We start from the raw sequence: 17344 nt of genomic DNA on the forward strand, positions 1-17344 counted from the left end.
ACTATTTTGTACACCAGAATCTAACACATTGTAAACTGACTATATATGTCAATAAAAAGAAAGCAAAAAAAGAAAGCTGAAAAAAGTTTTATATATGAAATTGTTATATGTTTTATGTAAGAAATATGAGTCTGTAATAGTATATAGCTTGCATTTTTCAATTGACAGCTGTTTTGTTATTTTGGGGGTAATTAGATTGATTTATTTATTGACTATTTATTTTGCTTGTGGGTTTTATTTGTTTTTGGTTTTGTCTTGGAGGTAATTAGGTTTATTTATTTAGTTTCTTTAATGGAGGTACTGGGGATTGAACCCATGACCTTGTGTGTGCTAAGCACGTGCTCTACCACTGAGCTACACCCTCCCCTCAACAGCTATTTCAGACTTTACAGGGTAACACTTCAAGAACAGAAAGCTCTTCTTCTGTTAGTATATACACTGACCTTACAGTGGGAAAGAGGCAGCACTGGATGCATAATAAATGCTCAACAAATAGCTGAATAAACTGAATGAATGAAACAACGAACTAACACACAAGCTTTGGAAGAAATAAAGATGTTGCTATTTTTGCTTCAGAATAAGATCTTGCAAACAAAACGTTGTTTTCACCAAGCATCCCCTTCGCTGAGGGAATATGTGCTAAGAAGAACGTTTTGAGCTGTCTCATTACCCGGGCCTAGTCTATTAATCTGGTCTGTGCTTGGGACCCTCCGTGAGGACCACGAGGTCCAGGCTTCACTGGGACACAGGGGTTCCAGCGTGACCAGGGCTCACTGGCCCTGTGACACCCTACAGTCTCCTGTTCCTTAAAGCACTACTAAACTAGACTTTAAGAATGTGTCTTTAAGCTTGGAAAGGAATGGTTTTTACCTAAAAACCCTTTCCTGTTTCATGCCATGGTCCTTTGTATCAAGCTAAAAGGGACTGTCCCCAAATATGACTCACCTCCCCCCAGAGTCGTTGGAAATGCTGGCTTCATGCAGATGTAATCCAAGTCTGAGGGGTCAACACAACTCAAATGCTTAAAGCAAAACACTTCCTTCTTACAAAAAAGTAATGCTTTGCCTGAAATAGTCGAATCATTTTATGAAATCATCACTCCCTGTTGATCACGTCTAAGACGTAGACGAGTCTGTGGATCTCAGTGGTTGTTCTAAACAAACGTGTGTTGAGTACTTGGTCTGTTCTAGCCCTGGGTTATTACTATTGGGTGTTTTAAAAAGGAGCGCAGGGCCCAGGGTCAGTCCACAAGTACTTCGTAATTTAATTAGAGATCCAAGTTGATTTACATCACCTGTATAATATGATGGCCGTATTCTCCTCCTTGGATTGACAGTTTGCAATGATAACCCATTATCGTCTGTAAATCAGGTCCTTCCACCCTTAGACGGTGGAGGGCTGGAGCTGCGTCCTAGCCCTGACGCCACCTGGATGGACACCGCAGGGCACCCCTGTGACTTCAGCTCATCACCGTGCTTGAAATAGATGGGCAGTTGATTTCAAAACAGGACTCACCAGCCTCCTAGTGTCTGGTGCTTTACGTCTGGAAGCACGCTTCCGATATGAGTCCACTTGTGTGTGTGGCAGCAACGCTGCTTTGGGCCAAGGTGATCGGTATCTTGTTTGTTTTCTTCAGGGGCTGCAGTCTCGCGGTGGTGTCTGGAATACTCTACGGGTCCACATTTGTGCCGGTCATTTACATCAAGGACCACAGCAAGAGAAATGGCAGTGCGTACGCGGGAGCCAGCCAGAACGGTGAGAGGAGAATGCTTGTTTCCCTTTCCAGATAGACTCGGTACCTGGTCTTCTACTTAAGAGTATGGAAAGAATGTGACGGTAGTCGATACTGGTACCAGATTTGTCAGCAAAAGCTCAATTCACAACCAAGGTAAGAAGAAAAAGAGGGAATTTTATCTGCGCCAAACTGAGGATTATAATAACCTAGGAGACAGACTCTCGGAAGCGCTGAGGACCGTTCCACCTGTTAGCCGTTGAAGGCAGAGTCACATACATTTTTGAGACAAAAGATCATGCATCAAAGTGACATACTGATATTTTACATAAAGTTCACCAAGGATATAGAGTCCAGCTGAGCACATACACAGCCAGCAGCCGGTCACCATGACCCCCCGTGGAGCTGGGAAAGGATGCTATTCTTGTAAGAAGTTACATTGCTAGCGTCAGAAGAAAAGTAAATAAATCGGTCTCTACAGTCAGGTGGGCACTCCCATCTTTGAGGAGGTCTGGCTACCAGATGCAGGTGCACACTGGACATTAGAGGTGGGGAGGAGACCCACAGAGACCCAGAGAGAGACGTTCATGTTTAAATGTCCTTGTCCTGCCTTAAAATAGACATTTATTTTATTTATTCATCAGATTTGATCCGGCTTTTTCATCCTAAGTGAGGAATTAGAAGGTCGCTGAAGATGGAAAGAAATAAAGGACTATCTGAGTATTTTCCCGTGATCTTTAATGTACAAATATGATCAGCTGTATTCTCATCAGGATTTCTTTCAGCTGTTCAGATCTTAACACGGTTTCTGGCTTTCCAGCAAGATTTGGAGATTATTTTTCTGTTTGATGATCTCTGGGAAAATATATATTTTCCTCTTAAAAAAAAAACACTAAAGGGCAGCACATGGTATTTTAAAATCAAGGAAAGGTCAAAGTCTAGCCTACTTTGTGAGGATATTATTTATCAAGCACGGAGGAGTGCACTGAAGGCCCAAAGTGATGCTCCCTGATTATCTCGGTCTCTAGCAAGAGCAGGAGAATTTATCTCTTAGCGTCCCCTCCACGCTGCGTGTGACAGCCTTCCCAGCCTCAGAAGAGATGAAAGAGTGTCTGTTCAGGGTCCTGGAACTACACAGAAACGTGGCTTACACCCGTGAAGTGATGAAAGAATGAGCTCACGGATCAGGCAGTCCTACACAGATGGGACAGAAATTGGAAGTCACTGATGTTCAGATAAGGGAGAGGCTTGGAAGGCAAGTCTCGAGGGAAAGGTCAGTGGAGAAGCTGGGATTCAAACTCGATCTGCGGTGAGAGGACAGACAGGGTAGATGCCATAGTCTGTGCCTCCCTTTTACGGTCAGCCCCACACACGGGACTCAAAGCCTTTATGCCCGTGTGTCAGTGCTTAGGATTCTGCACAAACGCTTTCTGTATTTTTATTCTTTTCATTTGAAAGGATCGCAAACGAATAAAAATAGAAGAACATCGGATAAATTGAGAGAAGGAAAAATGAGGGAAAAGAATCAAATGCAGCCATGAAGGAGTCTCAAAACCACACCACACTTGTACACTTGTCAGCAATGAGTACAGATTTCTTAGAGCCAGAAGGGAAATCAGACCAGCCCCACAATTCAGCGAACACAAGATAGAAACAGCTCATTGTTTGGGAGCACAGTTGTTCTTGGTACCGGGACATAATGAGCAATGTCCCCAGCAATCTCTTTATATAAACAGTACAATCCGCTCGTGGGGGTCTTTCTTACAACAACTCAAATGTGGTCTGATAGAAACGCACTTCATTCCAGTTTATTCCAAAATAATTCAAGGAGGCGAGGCATTTCATTTTTCACTTCATTTATTTGACAATCACAGAAGTAGTGTGTGCTCTGGGCACAGTTCTAAGCACATGACAGTAATGTCTTACTTGACCCTCATCGCAAACTTCCTGGTTGGGTACCATCATTATCTTGGAAAAAATTGAGAAAATTAAGACAGAGATTAGGGAATTTACCCAAAGTCTCCAGGTTAGCAGGGAGTGGCTTGAGGAGTCCCACCAGCTCCTCTGTTTCTAATCGCCGTGTTATGCTGCCTCCTGCCATGGTCTTAAGATGGACGTGTTGTTCTGATGTGATTTCAGAAGTAGGATGTAAGAGTTTAGAGAATAGACAGACTCTCTTGTCTTCCAAACTTTCCTCCCTAGACATGGCCACCCATCTTTCTCCAGATCTAATTGAGAGAAACACTGAGCCCAGTGTGACCTTCACAGCCAAGAACCTCGTACACCCATCTGTACGGCCATCTGCCGTAAATAGTCAGTGGGGCTGGGGTTTCTCAGATACCAGGGCACCATCTGTGTTATTAACTCCCCCCTGTAATTAGGTTTATGGTATATAGTTAAATAAAATTCTCTTTGGAATAACTTCCTGAATATGCTTCCGTGTAGCTGCCACCTACAACCCAGATGCTGGTCTCCAGATCCATAGACTGTATAAAATTAGCACCTTCACAGTTTTTTCACACGCTACCCTCCTAACTACAGTCTACTTGGAGGTTTGCTACAATTGCTGTAGCCATTAGTAAAATCAGTAAAATTAGGTCCGAATACCTATTCTTACAAAAGGAAATATGAAAGTCATACTAATGTTTGTTGTTTCTTATTTAGCTTTCCAAGATAACCATTAGCTTTCCAAGATAACCAAACCTCTTAGGTTTTGATTATAGGAACTAACTTACGTCTCAATATTTTAGATACATTAAAATCCTATATAAACAGCATGGAGAATACTAGGCTGATAAAGTAGAACTAATGCTTCCTTTACCTGTAAGGTTAATTGTGATGAGCTAGTTTCATTCTTAGAACTCTAAATATATTTGAAATGACTAACGTGATATGCTTGAGAGCTTTGTAAACTGTCTTTTCAGATTTGGACTACGTTTTTGCACATTTTAGTGGCATCTTTCTTACAAGCACGGTCTACTTCTTGGCATACTGTATAGCCATGAAAAATAACCCTAAACTGTATCCTGAAGCAGTCTTGCCAGGTAAGAGCATTTACTACAGATGGTCTGCTTACTCTGTGAAAGCAGCGTCCTGTATTCATTTAGCGTGAATCGTCATCCTGTGTGTGTTTGTGTGTGTGTGTGTGTGTGTGTGTGTCTGTTTTTGTCTGTCTGTGTTCATTCCCTCAATTGCTTTGGTCCAGTTCACCACCAAATACAATGGATTTAAAAACCACGAAACTGGGCTTGAAATGCCAAGTCATTATTACAGAACTCAGAACTTGAGCAATGAATCCAAGATTGTTTCCAATGCCAAAACAGCTTGTATATTGATCAGCAGACTATTTCTTCTTCACTCAGAGTTCATATTAAAAGTCACAGTCCTGTGACTGTTTTTTTGAGTATCAACAAATAGGAATCTGCAGTCACTTGGGAAAACAAAGATTTTCTTCAAAAAGTTAGGAGAAAGTATTTTAGTGTTTAAAAAAACGTATATTAAATGCACATGCTTTTGGATTTAGTCCATTAAGCATGGATGATTTTATATATATATATATAGTAGGAAATTATACTTTCACACTTATTTCGCAGTTTGCTATAATTCGACATGGAATATAGGTGTACAAGTAAAATTTTTTAAAGAACAAAATAAAGCATATGTCAGAGATTCAGTCTGAGTGCCTGACTGATTTAAGCCAAAATGTGTCACTACACCATGATACCATTTTAGAAAATGGTAGAATATTTACTGAATGTTTAGCTAAAGTATCCTGAAAATTTTAGCTGGTATTTTTATTCAGGTTCTAGGAGTTTTTTTTTTTTTCCCATTAGCATGATTCTGAATTTCACATATTTTTATGTTCATGGTTTAGAGTAAATGGTGTTTGCAGGATACATTCAGATCCAGTGTCTTCTTAGCTCCCTCTCCACCTCAGTCTTTACCTCAACTAATATTTGGGTACTTGATTTCATGTCAATAAGGTGAAAGGTTATATGATACCCACAGTAGTCAAGAAAAGAGAAATCAAAACAAATGTATGGTTACCAGAGGGGAAAGTGTGTGGTGGAGGGATAAATTAGGAGTTGGGGATTTGCATATATACACTACTGTACATAAAAGAGATAAACAACAAGGACTTACTGTATAGAACAGGGAACTATATTCAATAGCTTGTAATCACCTATAATGAAAAGAATATGAAAAAGAATATACATGTGTAGCTGAATTATTATGCTGTACACCTGAAACTAACACAACATTGTATCAACTGTATTTCAATTTTTTAAAAAGAGAGAAATCATTTGGTTTCCAAAATGGTCATAAGACCTGGTTCAGAAACCCGTGCTGGGCATCCGTTGATAAGAAGGTGCGGGTACGTGCACTGGGACGTCCCTGCCCTCCCCGAGCTGGGCTCTGCAGGAGAGGGGCGTGCAGGTCATGTGTGCCGTCTGTGTTTCAGGGTTCCTGTCGGGAGGACTCTGGGCCATAGCCACCTGCTGCTGGTTTATAGCCAATCGCTCCCTCAGCGCCGTGGTCAGTTTCCCGATAATCACTGCTGTAAGTAGCTGGATTGCTCCTGCAGATTTTTGTTGTTCACTTGTAAACCTCATTTTCCTGACGCGTCCTCAGTGAATCACTGCAGACTGTCACAGGGTTTGATTTTCCAGGAAGACGAGTAATATAACAGGTTTATGTAGATAAACACCCTCTCACCTCGTGTCCTTGACCACCAAGGGTGTCCTGCTAACCTCATTGAGCAGGTTTGTTCACCTTTGTAGTTTTTGTTCGGTCATTTACCTCATTTCATTTTGGATACTGTGTGATTTGCTTTTGTAACCATACCCATCTCTATATGAGTTTATAAAATACAACAATGCTTTGTGTGTATTATCACACCTAAACCTCATGATCACCTTGAGAGACAAAGTACTTTGTCCCTTCTTCTTACAGTACATCAGCATTTTAACCAAGGCTTTCGAAGGTTCTGAAGCAAAGTTCTGTCTCTGGACAATGTTCATCATGACAGACATGATACAATCTGCCACATCCATTGTTTTAGGTGCCAACCAGTAGCACAGTCGGGTAACAGAAAAACAAAAATGTTTCTGTTGACGGTGGCAGGACAAGTATTGGTGGGATGGTCCCCATTCTGAAGATGAGAAGACGGGGTCGTACCAAGAGCATTGTCTCAAGTGACACAGCTTCATGGAGATCTCAGGGCTTCTCAGTACACAGGCTGCTTTCTGCCTTCAGTGTAGAAGCCCATTTAGAAGTTGTTTCATGTCCATTGTGGAACTAGGTCGTTCATATACACACCGAACTAATCATTTTAATGTTGAGTTCTTATTTCTACTCCAAGTTCCTTAGACAGTTAAGTTGTTTACCTGCCTCCCCTGTTTCCTGAATCATCATTACAAACAAAATTTGCCTACAATATGTTAGCAACACACCTGTGCAAGCCTCCAAAATTGACTTTTTTAAAACACATTGTCTAGTCTAAAATACAATTGCAGAAAAGTCTGAGACATCCTTAAATTTTGGTAGAAATTCACGGTTTCAAACAGTATGTTTTTGGCAGTTCTGCTGTGCTCATAAAGTAGTTAGCTTTAAGGTACAACTAAATTCAAAAATAAAGGGTTTAGATTTTTTTTTTAATTTGAAGGACTCACATTTTGACACTCTTAAACTCTACTGAGAGAATGTGTCATCAAACTTGAGTTATAAGGAATTTTTTAAGTTTAAGTCTTCATCATTGGAATGGCAAGACTCAAATTCTTTCCAAAAATGGGTGTGTTTCTCATTATTTCAAAGGTGTTTAATGCTAGAAATGACCATGTAACACAGAAAACATAATTGGTAATGGGGTGGGACAGTAATCAGTTAAATGCTTAAAAGCAAAACTGTCGAGAAAAGTATGCAATGTGACACGCTTTTCAACTAAGGATGCAAATATTACTTGACAGTGATATCCGACTACATGAGGAGGAATGACACGTATTAAAATAGATCAAGTCATCAATCACATCCAATTTAAACCTTGTCACATGATAGTGATTCTGTCTTTCAATCGAGTTACAGTCTTGAACAAATGTAGATTCTTCAAAATGAGTTTGAAGTAACTAATACACAGATACAATTAAGTTGTGCAAGACAAACAGAAATACAAACACAAATAGAAAATCCAAACTATGAGAAAAATGAGAAAGTAAGCAAACAGAGGGAAATAGTTATGTGATGAAATACTGTTTTGCTTTGTGCTTGCAAAAGAGGGTGAGTCAATGGGATGACTAATTCTTTTTTTTTTAAATTTAACTGGTAACATTAGTTCCTCAGAAAAGACCAGTTATTTTCTAATACTATATTCTTTTTTCTTTTTTCTTTTTTTTTACTTTTTTTAAACACCAAATTCTTAGCAGAATTTAACCTATGCACCCTTCTACAGGGGACATGGGGCAATGATCAATAATATTATTCACAAAATTTTATAGTAGAGATACGGTTTTCCTGCTACTGCCTCTTGTGTTCAATTATGGCAAAGACCTAGGACAAGCCTAACAGTGTAAATAAATTGCTGAGGATGGTGGGGTGTGGACAGAGGGCCAGCGTGGGCGGTGACTATGGCGTTTGGAGCCTAGAGCCACCGAAAGAGTTTTCTCAACCGTTGTGATGTCAGTAGTCCTCTCACCCACCAGGTGTGGCTTCCTCTGGTGCCTGAGGATTGTTTCCTGGGAAGAACAGGTATTTCTGGGAGATGAGGGACTAGGTCCTTATTGCTGCTGGGTTCTGGCTTGGTTTCACTGTCCTTACTCGGTTCATGGACAGCCTTCTCCACATGCAGAAAAGATTCAGTCTTGCCTTCCAGAATCCTACCTTCTTCCTAATTTTATTTTCCTGGTAGAGGTAGATTTGTTTTACCTTGAATTTTTTTAAATGGGAAATTTTAAACACACCCACACTCCGCTTCAACAATTATGAATATGGTTCATCTTATTTTATCAAGAGTACATTTTTCATGGCCAATAGGCACATGAAAAAATGCTCAATATTGCTATTTGTCAGAGAAACGCAAATCAAAACTACCATGAAGTATCACCTCACATCAGTTAGAAAGCCCATCATTCAAAAGTCCATGCGTGATAAATGCTGGAGAGGGTGTGGAGAAAAGGGAACCCTCCTACACTGCTGGTGGGAATGTAGTTTGGTGCAGCCACTGTGGAAAACAGTACGGAGATTCCTCAAAAAACTGAAAATAGAGTTACCATATGAGCCAGCAATCCCCCCCCGGGCATATATCCAGAGGGAACTCTACTTTGAAAAGATACATGCACCCCAGTGTTCATAGCAACACTATTTACAATAGGCAAGACATGGTAGCAACCTAAATGTCCATCAACAGATCGATGGACAAAGAATATGTGGTACATATATACAGTGGAATACTACTCAGCCATGAAAAGAAAGAAATAATGCCATTTGTAGCAACATGGATGGACCTAGAGATTATCATACTAAGAAGTAAGTCAGGCCGAGAAAGAATAATACTGTATGATATCACTTATATGCAGAATCTAAAAAATGACACAAATGAACTTATTTACAAGACAGAGACAAACTCACAGACATTGAAAACAAGCATGTTTATCGGGGGGAAGGAGATCATGGAGGGATAAATTAGGAGTTCAGGAACTGCAGATACACACTATTATATATAAAACAGATAAACAACTATGTCCTACTGTCAAGCACAAGGAACTATATTCAATACCTTGTAATAGCCTATAATGGAAAAGAATACAAAAAGGAATATATATGTGTATGAAAAAAGAATCACTACATTGTACACCAGAAATTAACACATTATAAATTCACTATGGTTCACCTTTAAAAAGGTAAATTGAGAAAAAAAAGAAAAACAGTACAGTTTTCAAATCCTAGCAACACCCTGTTCTCAGGTACATATATTTCCATTGTTCGTATCCATTAGTGATTAGACCAGGAGTTTCTTGAAAGCAGCATGTATATTTTTTATTGACAGATACTCAATTAAAAAGCAAAAAAAAAAAAAAAAAGGGAAGAAAAAAAAAACCAATGTAGCAGGACAAAGGGCTGGTTACTCTGCTCCAAGTCTTCCCTGAGGGGTTGAATGGCTGAATCAGCTTCTCCAGATGGTTCAAGTTCACCTTCTTTTCAAACGCTGATTTATAAATGTGTGATTTGTATTAATTTACAAAAGAAAAGCACACGCTCCCAATGCCAAAACAGTGCCCTCTCTTTAAGATGTCCTTCCTACTGGGCCCTCGTTGGCCAGATTCAGCGACCGTGCACCCTGACTTCTCCTTCTGTTACTGTTAGCAAAAAACTGCTTCCTGCAACCACGTTGCTTCTCCCAGTAACCCTTAGGCCATGTCTAACTAATGTTTAGAAAGTCACCAGCCAAAAAGCCTCAAAGGTCAAGATAACTCTTGGTATTGTCTTCTGCCATGTACTCTGAAGGGAAATGAATTTCCAAATTAAGGAGGATAAATTCTTGAGCAGTTGGCATGGTAATACTAATGTTATACCCCCACTTCTGTTGTTTACTCCCATCCTGTCCAAAGGCAGCATGGAATTTCTAAAGGGCTCAGATGATTCTTGTTTGGTTTGAATTTTGAGGCTTAGGACCATACGTCACTGGTCAAAGACAGTTCCTTTGACCTATTTCTCTGTCTTTTTTGATTCTGACTTTTCCAGATACTGATAAACAGAGAGTAATGTGTTTTTATTGCTTCACTCACATGCCAGGAGCAGAGTCCAACTTTGCTGACCCCGTCAGGTAGACAGTTGGAGTGGTGGAGGGGGAAAAACAGGTTGGAATTGTTGACCTGAAACTTTTCCAGAGTCTGTGCAGGGCTTGCATAGGAATGCTAAAAATGCTGAGATAGCACACCTTCTCCACAAAGACCACCATTAATCTAAATTCCACTTTTTTTCCTTTCTCAGCTAAAAAATAAAAAATTAATAAACTTTAATAGTTTAAAGTTTTCAAATTGCAGAATCATCTTTTTTTTCCAGCTCATTTTTTCTCCTTTTCTTTATCCTACATTATTTCATTTCTGTCTTTGTGTTCTGCTTACTAATCCATTGTTTATTTTTCCTTACATGGTTTTTTCTATCTTTCCATGATGCCACCTTTAGTATTCAGTAAAGTTTAACGTTAAACATAATTGATTACCTGTGCAGAAATTTCAGATTAAAAAAAAAATTAAAGAGCATGCTGCTCTTGTATGTACATTATTTTTCGGATCCAAAAGAATATACTGAAACTTCTTCAGTTATGAGATTATCTCATGCTAAAGGAAGTTATAAATTTATTCATATGCTTTTTCCTATTAAGCCCATTTCTAGTACCCTAAGGAAGTAGTTCACTAAAAAAAAGTAAACTTCATGCTTATTTAAATATTTTATTATAAATCACACTAAAGGAAAATATTCTATGGCACAAACTATTATAGCACCATCAAAATAATAAAAATGAAAGCTATAAAGAAAAAAAGGAAAAAAGTCTTCGTTTTTCACCTAGTGCTACTTAATTTAACTTAATGCTGAGTTAGGATTGAGACTATGAATAGTTTTTTTTCCTGATAATATTGTTCTATTGCTTTTACCAAAAAATTTTATTTGATTGAAGTGTCAAGTCAGTTCTCCAATTTACTGTATTTGCAGTGGACAGTGAGACATATAAACAATTTAACTGAAGTTCTTGTTTTTATTTAAGGGTCCAGGATTGATAGCTGCAATGTGGGGTGTCTTCATATTTAAGGAAATACAGGTATGTACAAGAAAGGGCAGATTTGGAAAACAAGTGTGGATCCAGTTAAGAAGGATATTTAATACCATATGTTATTTAATACTTTATGTCATTTTCTGAAAAGCGCATGTGACTCCTAAGCCCAGGGCAAAAAACACATAAATGAATGTAATGGGTCATATGTTCAAAATGTGTTTGGAGGGGGGGTGGGTAGTTAGCTTCATTTATTTTTTTAATGGAGGTACCGGGGATTGAACCCAGGACCTCATGCATGCCAGGCATGCACTCTACCACTGAGCTACCCCCTCCCCTCCAGATGTTCAAAATGTTATCCTCTCTAACTGGGAAAGAAAATACTAGAGATAATGAGAATTATTTCTAACATGTTTCTCTCCACTCCAGCCAATCTCCATGGGAAAATGCTTTAGTTGCTTTTATTTGCCCTTAATAGATTTTGATTAAATAATCCAATAAAAGATGAAAGAGGGAAATTTTATCTAGTGTGAAACACAGTAGATAAACAAGATGAAAGATTTTTTTTAATCCCAGAGATTAAAATATCCCTGAGGCAAATGGAATTTGGGAGTCGATTTCTTTTGTTCGTTTCATGCCTCCCAAAGTCCTCCATATCAAACCAGCAACTTTGTAAGAAAACAGTATGCTACCAGGGGACTGCTACCATTTCCCTCTCAAGTGTAAACAGTGGTGATTTAAAATTGCATTTATCAAATAGTTCTAGGATGTGTGTGTGTGCATTTTCATGAACAATTATTTTACAATTTTCCCCCTCTACCTTTGGGGAAAAAGTCTTCAGTTGAGGAATCTTTGTGAATAGTATTTTGTAATAGTTTTTACTAAAAACAATAGAAATTAGAGACCCTCTAATTTATAGGCATCATAGACGATATTTTTTGTCTCAATAAGGAACAACGAATTCCTGTTTCTAAGATCTGATGTTGTTCATCTCTGGGACCATAAAGTGAACCCCTGTCCCTGGATAATTCTTAAAATGATTATTCAATTTTAGATTTAAAACATCATTTCATTCACTCTAAATGAAGCCTTAGTATGTTAATACAAGTATGATTCTCAGATTAAATGAACAAGAAATTTGTTTAGAAGATATTTGGTTCATGATCTTAATTTTTGTGTTTTTAAACATACAAGACAATTTAAAACATAGATCCATAAGTTACTTTCATGCACATGTTTCTTATTTATTTTGGTTAGTGTTGCCTAAAGCATGCCATAAATCTCCTTGCAAATAGTTCGTCTCCCTCACAAAGGATAATGATTTCTATTTAAGAATTGGATATTATCCAGAGTAACATACTAAAACCTTAGAAAATCACAAGTAAATGACCATAGCGTATTTAATTATAGGTATAAATAAATAATAGTAAATCAATAGCTTTCCAATATACCACCAATAACCAATTAAAAAGAGGAGAATTAATGCTATTAATACCTACACAAATTATAAAAATGTAAGAAAATAATTATCAAGGAATGTGCTGGATTTAATAAAATCTCTACTACAGAAAATAAAAGACTCAGAACAGATGGGAGACTCACCATATTCCTGATGCGACAACTCACTGTGGTTACAGGCAGTGCTCTCCAATTACTTGCATTGGGGGTCCTATAAAATCCCAGTGGAGTTCAATTTGTAGTTTTCAGAGTGAGTGCTCACGTTTGGCCAAGTGTTTATGTAAAAACAGAGGGAAGGCAAATCTGGAAGCAGAGTGAGTTGTGTTGACCTCTCTGGAGTTAAAAAGCCTCACAAATCTGTCTACAAACAAAACTTAAGGGGTGCCCGGGGGTTCTTATTGTTCAGCGCAGACGCCTAATTGCCTCTTGACAGCTGACTTAGAGGAAAGTTTTAAATACTTTACATGCCAGCGAGTTTGAGGGAGTTATCAACTAAATACAGAAACCAAAATCCTCCCAGAATTCTTAAAATTATTTTTCTTAAAAACAAGCTAAAATCCTAGAGGAAAACAAGAGCTAACATTTATCTTTATGACTTGTAGGTCCTGTAGCTGTCTTGAAGCAGTCCTCAAAAAACATATTTAAAAGTCACTATATATAAAAACAGATTTTAAAAAATTTTAAATTTCTTGAAAATATTCAATGTCTTGTAATAATCTTTAATGGAAAAGAATATGAAAATGAATATATGTATATGCGTGTCTGGGACATTGTGCCGTGCACCAGAAATTGACACCTTGTAACTGACGGTACTTCAATTAAAAAAAAAAGTCTATGACCTGTAGCCGTGATGATTTAATCAGGATCCAAGCACTTTTTGTATGAGAGTTTCATGATTTTATTTAGTTTTATTGTCATCGGTTCTCTAGTTGACATTCTTTTCTATCTGGTATCTGTTCCTCTTTGAGAAGTTTAATTTAGAATCTTATTAGCTATCTTAAGCTAGATATCCATTATATTTTTAGCAATACACTTTAGTTGGTATGTCCACAGTAATCCCAGCACACAGGATTGTTACAACAATTTACAGGTCAGTAGCAACTCCCGGATAAAGAATGAGATGATTTCTCATCTTAGTAGCCGTTTCCAGAATCCAGGTTAAACCATTTTTGCTTTGGGGAGAATGTTACCGTGATCTTTCTAAAACATGCACCTTTGACAAAAGAAAACTATTGCTTTTGCCCAAATATAATCAGTCCTTTTCTCCAGGAAGCTAGGCAGTTTGGGCAGATTCTTAACCTTAAAAGGGAAAAATATTTTACTTCTTGAGAATATTGTTCTTCTGCCTACACAGACAATAGAATAGAGAACTTACAACATGGTCACATAATTAGGTTGCAAATTGCTGATAAGTGAGGCCCCATATATTGTGTTTTTTTCCCCTTATTTCAGTGATTTGCATGAATTGTCTGATTCACAAAGCACATTTGGAAATTGCCAGAGTGTACTGATTCTTTGAACATTTATTGAGTGTCTATTCTGCACCATTACTTGTATCTAGGCAAAGGCTGCAGTCTTTAAGATTTAGAAAAAGATGGCAGGGACCCTTAAAGCCTTCATGCAAGTGTGTGTGTGTGTGTGTGTGTGTGTGTGTGTGTAAATAAGCTGCTTTGTGTTTGACAAGGCTTTGAGCTTTTATGTTTAGAATCTGTGTGCCTCCTAGAACTTGAGTGACTTCTAGAACTTGTATGACTTCTAGAACTTGTATGACTTCTAGAACTTGAGTGACTTGTAGAACTTCTAGACTTGAGTGACTTCTAGAATTTGAGTGACTTCTAGAACTTGTCTGACTTCTAGAACTTGAGTGATTTCTGATAGTGTTGGTCACTGACAGAGTATCAGACAATTCAACTGACCCAACCCACCTTACAAAGACCACTCTAGTCATCAAATATAGAGGCAAAGTCACCCACTCTAACTCTTTATTAAGATGAAAAAAAGATGATATACCGTTTTTGACATTCTGTATGTATATTAATTGTCAATCTTAACAGAAGCCACTAGGAGCATCGTGTGATTTGACTATGTGGAGGTCTCACTGTAACTGAGACTCTGTTTCACTTGCCTCAGAGCCCTGGGTCTGTATGTAAAGAGGTATGTGGACACCCTGGCAGTCACTCACCGGAATAGTCAGCTCCGTGAGGAAGCCTGAAACCCTTCCGTATGAAAGATAGTCAAAGGAGAGAAAATACAGGTCAGGAAAAAAGATGATCCAGGGATGCAGGACGCTTATATCTCAATGTTTGAGAGTTTATCTTGGGGGGGGGGGGTCAGTAATTGACCCATCAGCACCCCTAGAGATGGAACTTATGAGAAATAAAGTATTTCCACTGAACACAGGACGATATTTCTTTGTCAGTCTAAAGATGAGCTGGCTGCGGGGGGAGGGGAAGAGGGGGCGGTCCGTGGTTCCGTCTGTAAGACAGGGCACCCACAGGTAGCTGGGGGAGCCAAACTCCGTCCGTTTCTTCCTTGCCCTTGAGGTTGACTGTCTCTCCGTCTGCACTCATCGTCTCCTCCCAGGAGGACTGGGGTCGCCTCCTCCGTGGTCCCGTCGCATCCGCCGCAGCGCGCTCCTGTCTGTTCACCATCTGCCAAAGTGCGGGCTTTCAAAACGCGCGCCGCGTCCTCGCGCCACGCCCCCCGTGCGCGTTGCCCTCACCGCCCGCCCGGGTCACCGACACTTACAGCGGGCGCGCAGCTCGAGTCCCGTCCGCCCCGCGAGGCCGCCTTTGCGGCGAACACACGCACAGACACGCCTGGCCGCATCCTTACCCACACCTCTCTGGCCGCGGGCCGTTCTTGTCCGTAATTATTTCATGAATTCCTGTCCCCCGCGTTATGTGACTAGCTGAATAAGGAAGGGCACACTTTTGCCCCCCTTCTAACCCCAGCAGGTGCGGATACGTGGTGGGGGCATCTGTGCATTTCCTGAGAGGGTAGATGACCAGGGCGTGGTGGGTTTTCAGGAGAATCTGGAAGGTTCTGTGGAGGGGGAGCGAGAAAGCACTCGGGTGGCAGAGCAGATGGTTCGTAAGGTCCCTCGCAGTCTCTAGAGTGTGTGCTTTTTGTGTGTTTGGTTCACTTTTTTTTTCTTTTTTTTTTTTTTAATTTTTTAAAGTAATCTCTTTCTGAGGGAGGAAGTAATTATTCATCTCTGAGGTCCTGGGGCTTGAACCGAGGACCTCGTGCGTGCCAGGCATGCGCCCTACCAATCGAGCTATAGCCTCCCCCACCCCCCATTCCCCGGTTCAGGTCTTCTCGATCACAGCTGCTTGTTTTTATCACGCAGGGTCGCCAGAACTACCTGTTGATGATACTTGCCTTTTGCATCATCCTGACCGGAGCGCTGTGCACGGCGTTTTCTAAAATCTAAGCGCCGCTGGATGGACCAGCAGGTGGCAGCGGGACCTGGGAGACCGCCTCTCCGGGACGCCCCGAGAGGATGCGGAGAACAGAGTCGTTTTCATCCAGCAAGTGGCTCTCAACCAGTCTTGGGTTAGGGAAGGCGATGATTTTTTTTTTTTTCCACAGATGTGAGAAGGAAGGAAAATCGAGTTTCGGGCGAGTATACAAATGAAAAATTCTTCTAAAGAACCGCTTATGAGGGAGGACAGCGTTCCATCTGATGGCACTGCCTTTACCACAGTCTGCATTTCGTGTCGTGTAATGTAGAAAATGGTGTGGAGTTCACGTGCAAAGAACTGCGTGCACGCCCAGATTTGCAACATAGCACCCTCGTTAATGAAGAGAGACGCCAAAAACTGTGGGGGGAGGAGTGGGGAGGAGATATGTTATGATGATGGAATTCAAATCCAGAGATATTGGATCCTTTGCTAGAGAAAGTAAACGTCAGAGTTGACCACTGAGTGTTAAAAAGGCCATTTCATTATTTTTAGCCCAGACTTATTTTTACTCCAAATTAATGTTGCCCATTTTGCCGGCTTCCACCCTACTTAGCTCCAAGTGCTGGTGATAGTTTCTAGATAAAATCCATTCCCACCCTTGAGAATATGTGTACAATACATATACACACACACACAAGTACACACTTGTGAACACACGCACACATATGTATGTACTATTCCAAATTGGTGGAAAATTCTAGATTTGCTAAAGTCAGGGTCTAGTTTATCAGAGTGAGAATTTTAGGGGACCAGCACACTCTTAGATGTACACTTTATTTTGCTGAAATATGTATTTCTAAAATTCCTCTTTGAACGTGGGTTCAAAGGTTTTGTTTTGTTTTGTTTTTCCTGTTTTAACTGGTGGTTTCCACTGGACAAAAGAAAGTCACAGAAAATGATAGTTTTCTTTAAGCAAGCTGAAAT

At 39.7% G+C, this 17344-nt stretch overlaps 1 protein-coding gene across 8 annotated transcripts in view; it reads left to right on the plus strand.

The window, feature by feature from the left end:
• TMEM144 (transmembrane protein 144) overlaps window positions 1–16875 on the plus strand; it is a 43255-nt gene extending 26380 nt beyond the window's left edge. For 6 of the 8 annotated variants that reach the window (XM_072974872.1, XM_072974862.1, XM_015247382.3 and 3 more), the window contains 5 exons: window positions 1637–1755; window positions 4657–4776; window positions 6195–6292; window positions 11490–11543; window positions 16306–16875. In XM_072974872.1, the coding sequence (XP_072830973.1) occupies window positions 1637–1755; window positions 4657–4776; window positions 6195–6292; window positions 11490–11543; window positions 16306–16389 (475 nt within the window). In that variant the 3' untranslated portion in view covers window positions 16390–16875. Of the gene's footprint in view, window positions 1–1636; window positions 1756–4656; window positions 4777–6194; window positions 6293–11489; window positions 11544–15083; window positions 15322–16305 lie in introns of those variants that run through there. The other 2 variants (XM_072974888.1, XM_072974893.1) reach the window with 2 other exon arrangements.
• Window positions 16876–17344: the final 469 nt, after the last annotated feature.

This window comes from Vicugna pacos, chromosome 2 (genome assembly GCF_048564905.1).
Source record: "Vicugna pacos chromosome 2, VicPac4, whole genome shotgun sequence".
Taxonomy (NCBI): domain Eukaryota; kingdom Metazoa; phylum Chordata; class Mammalia; order Artiodactyla; family Camelidae; genus Vicugna; species Vicugna pacos.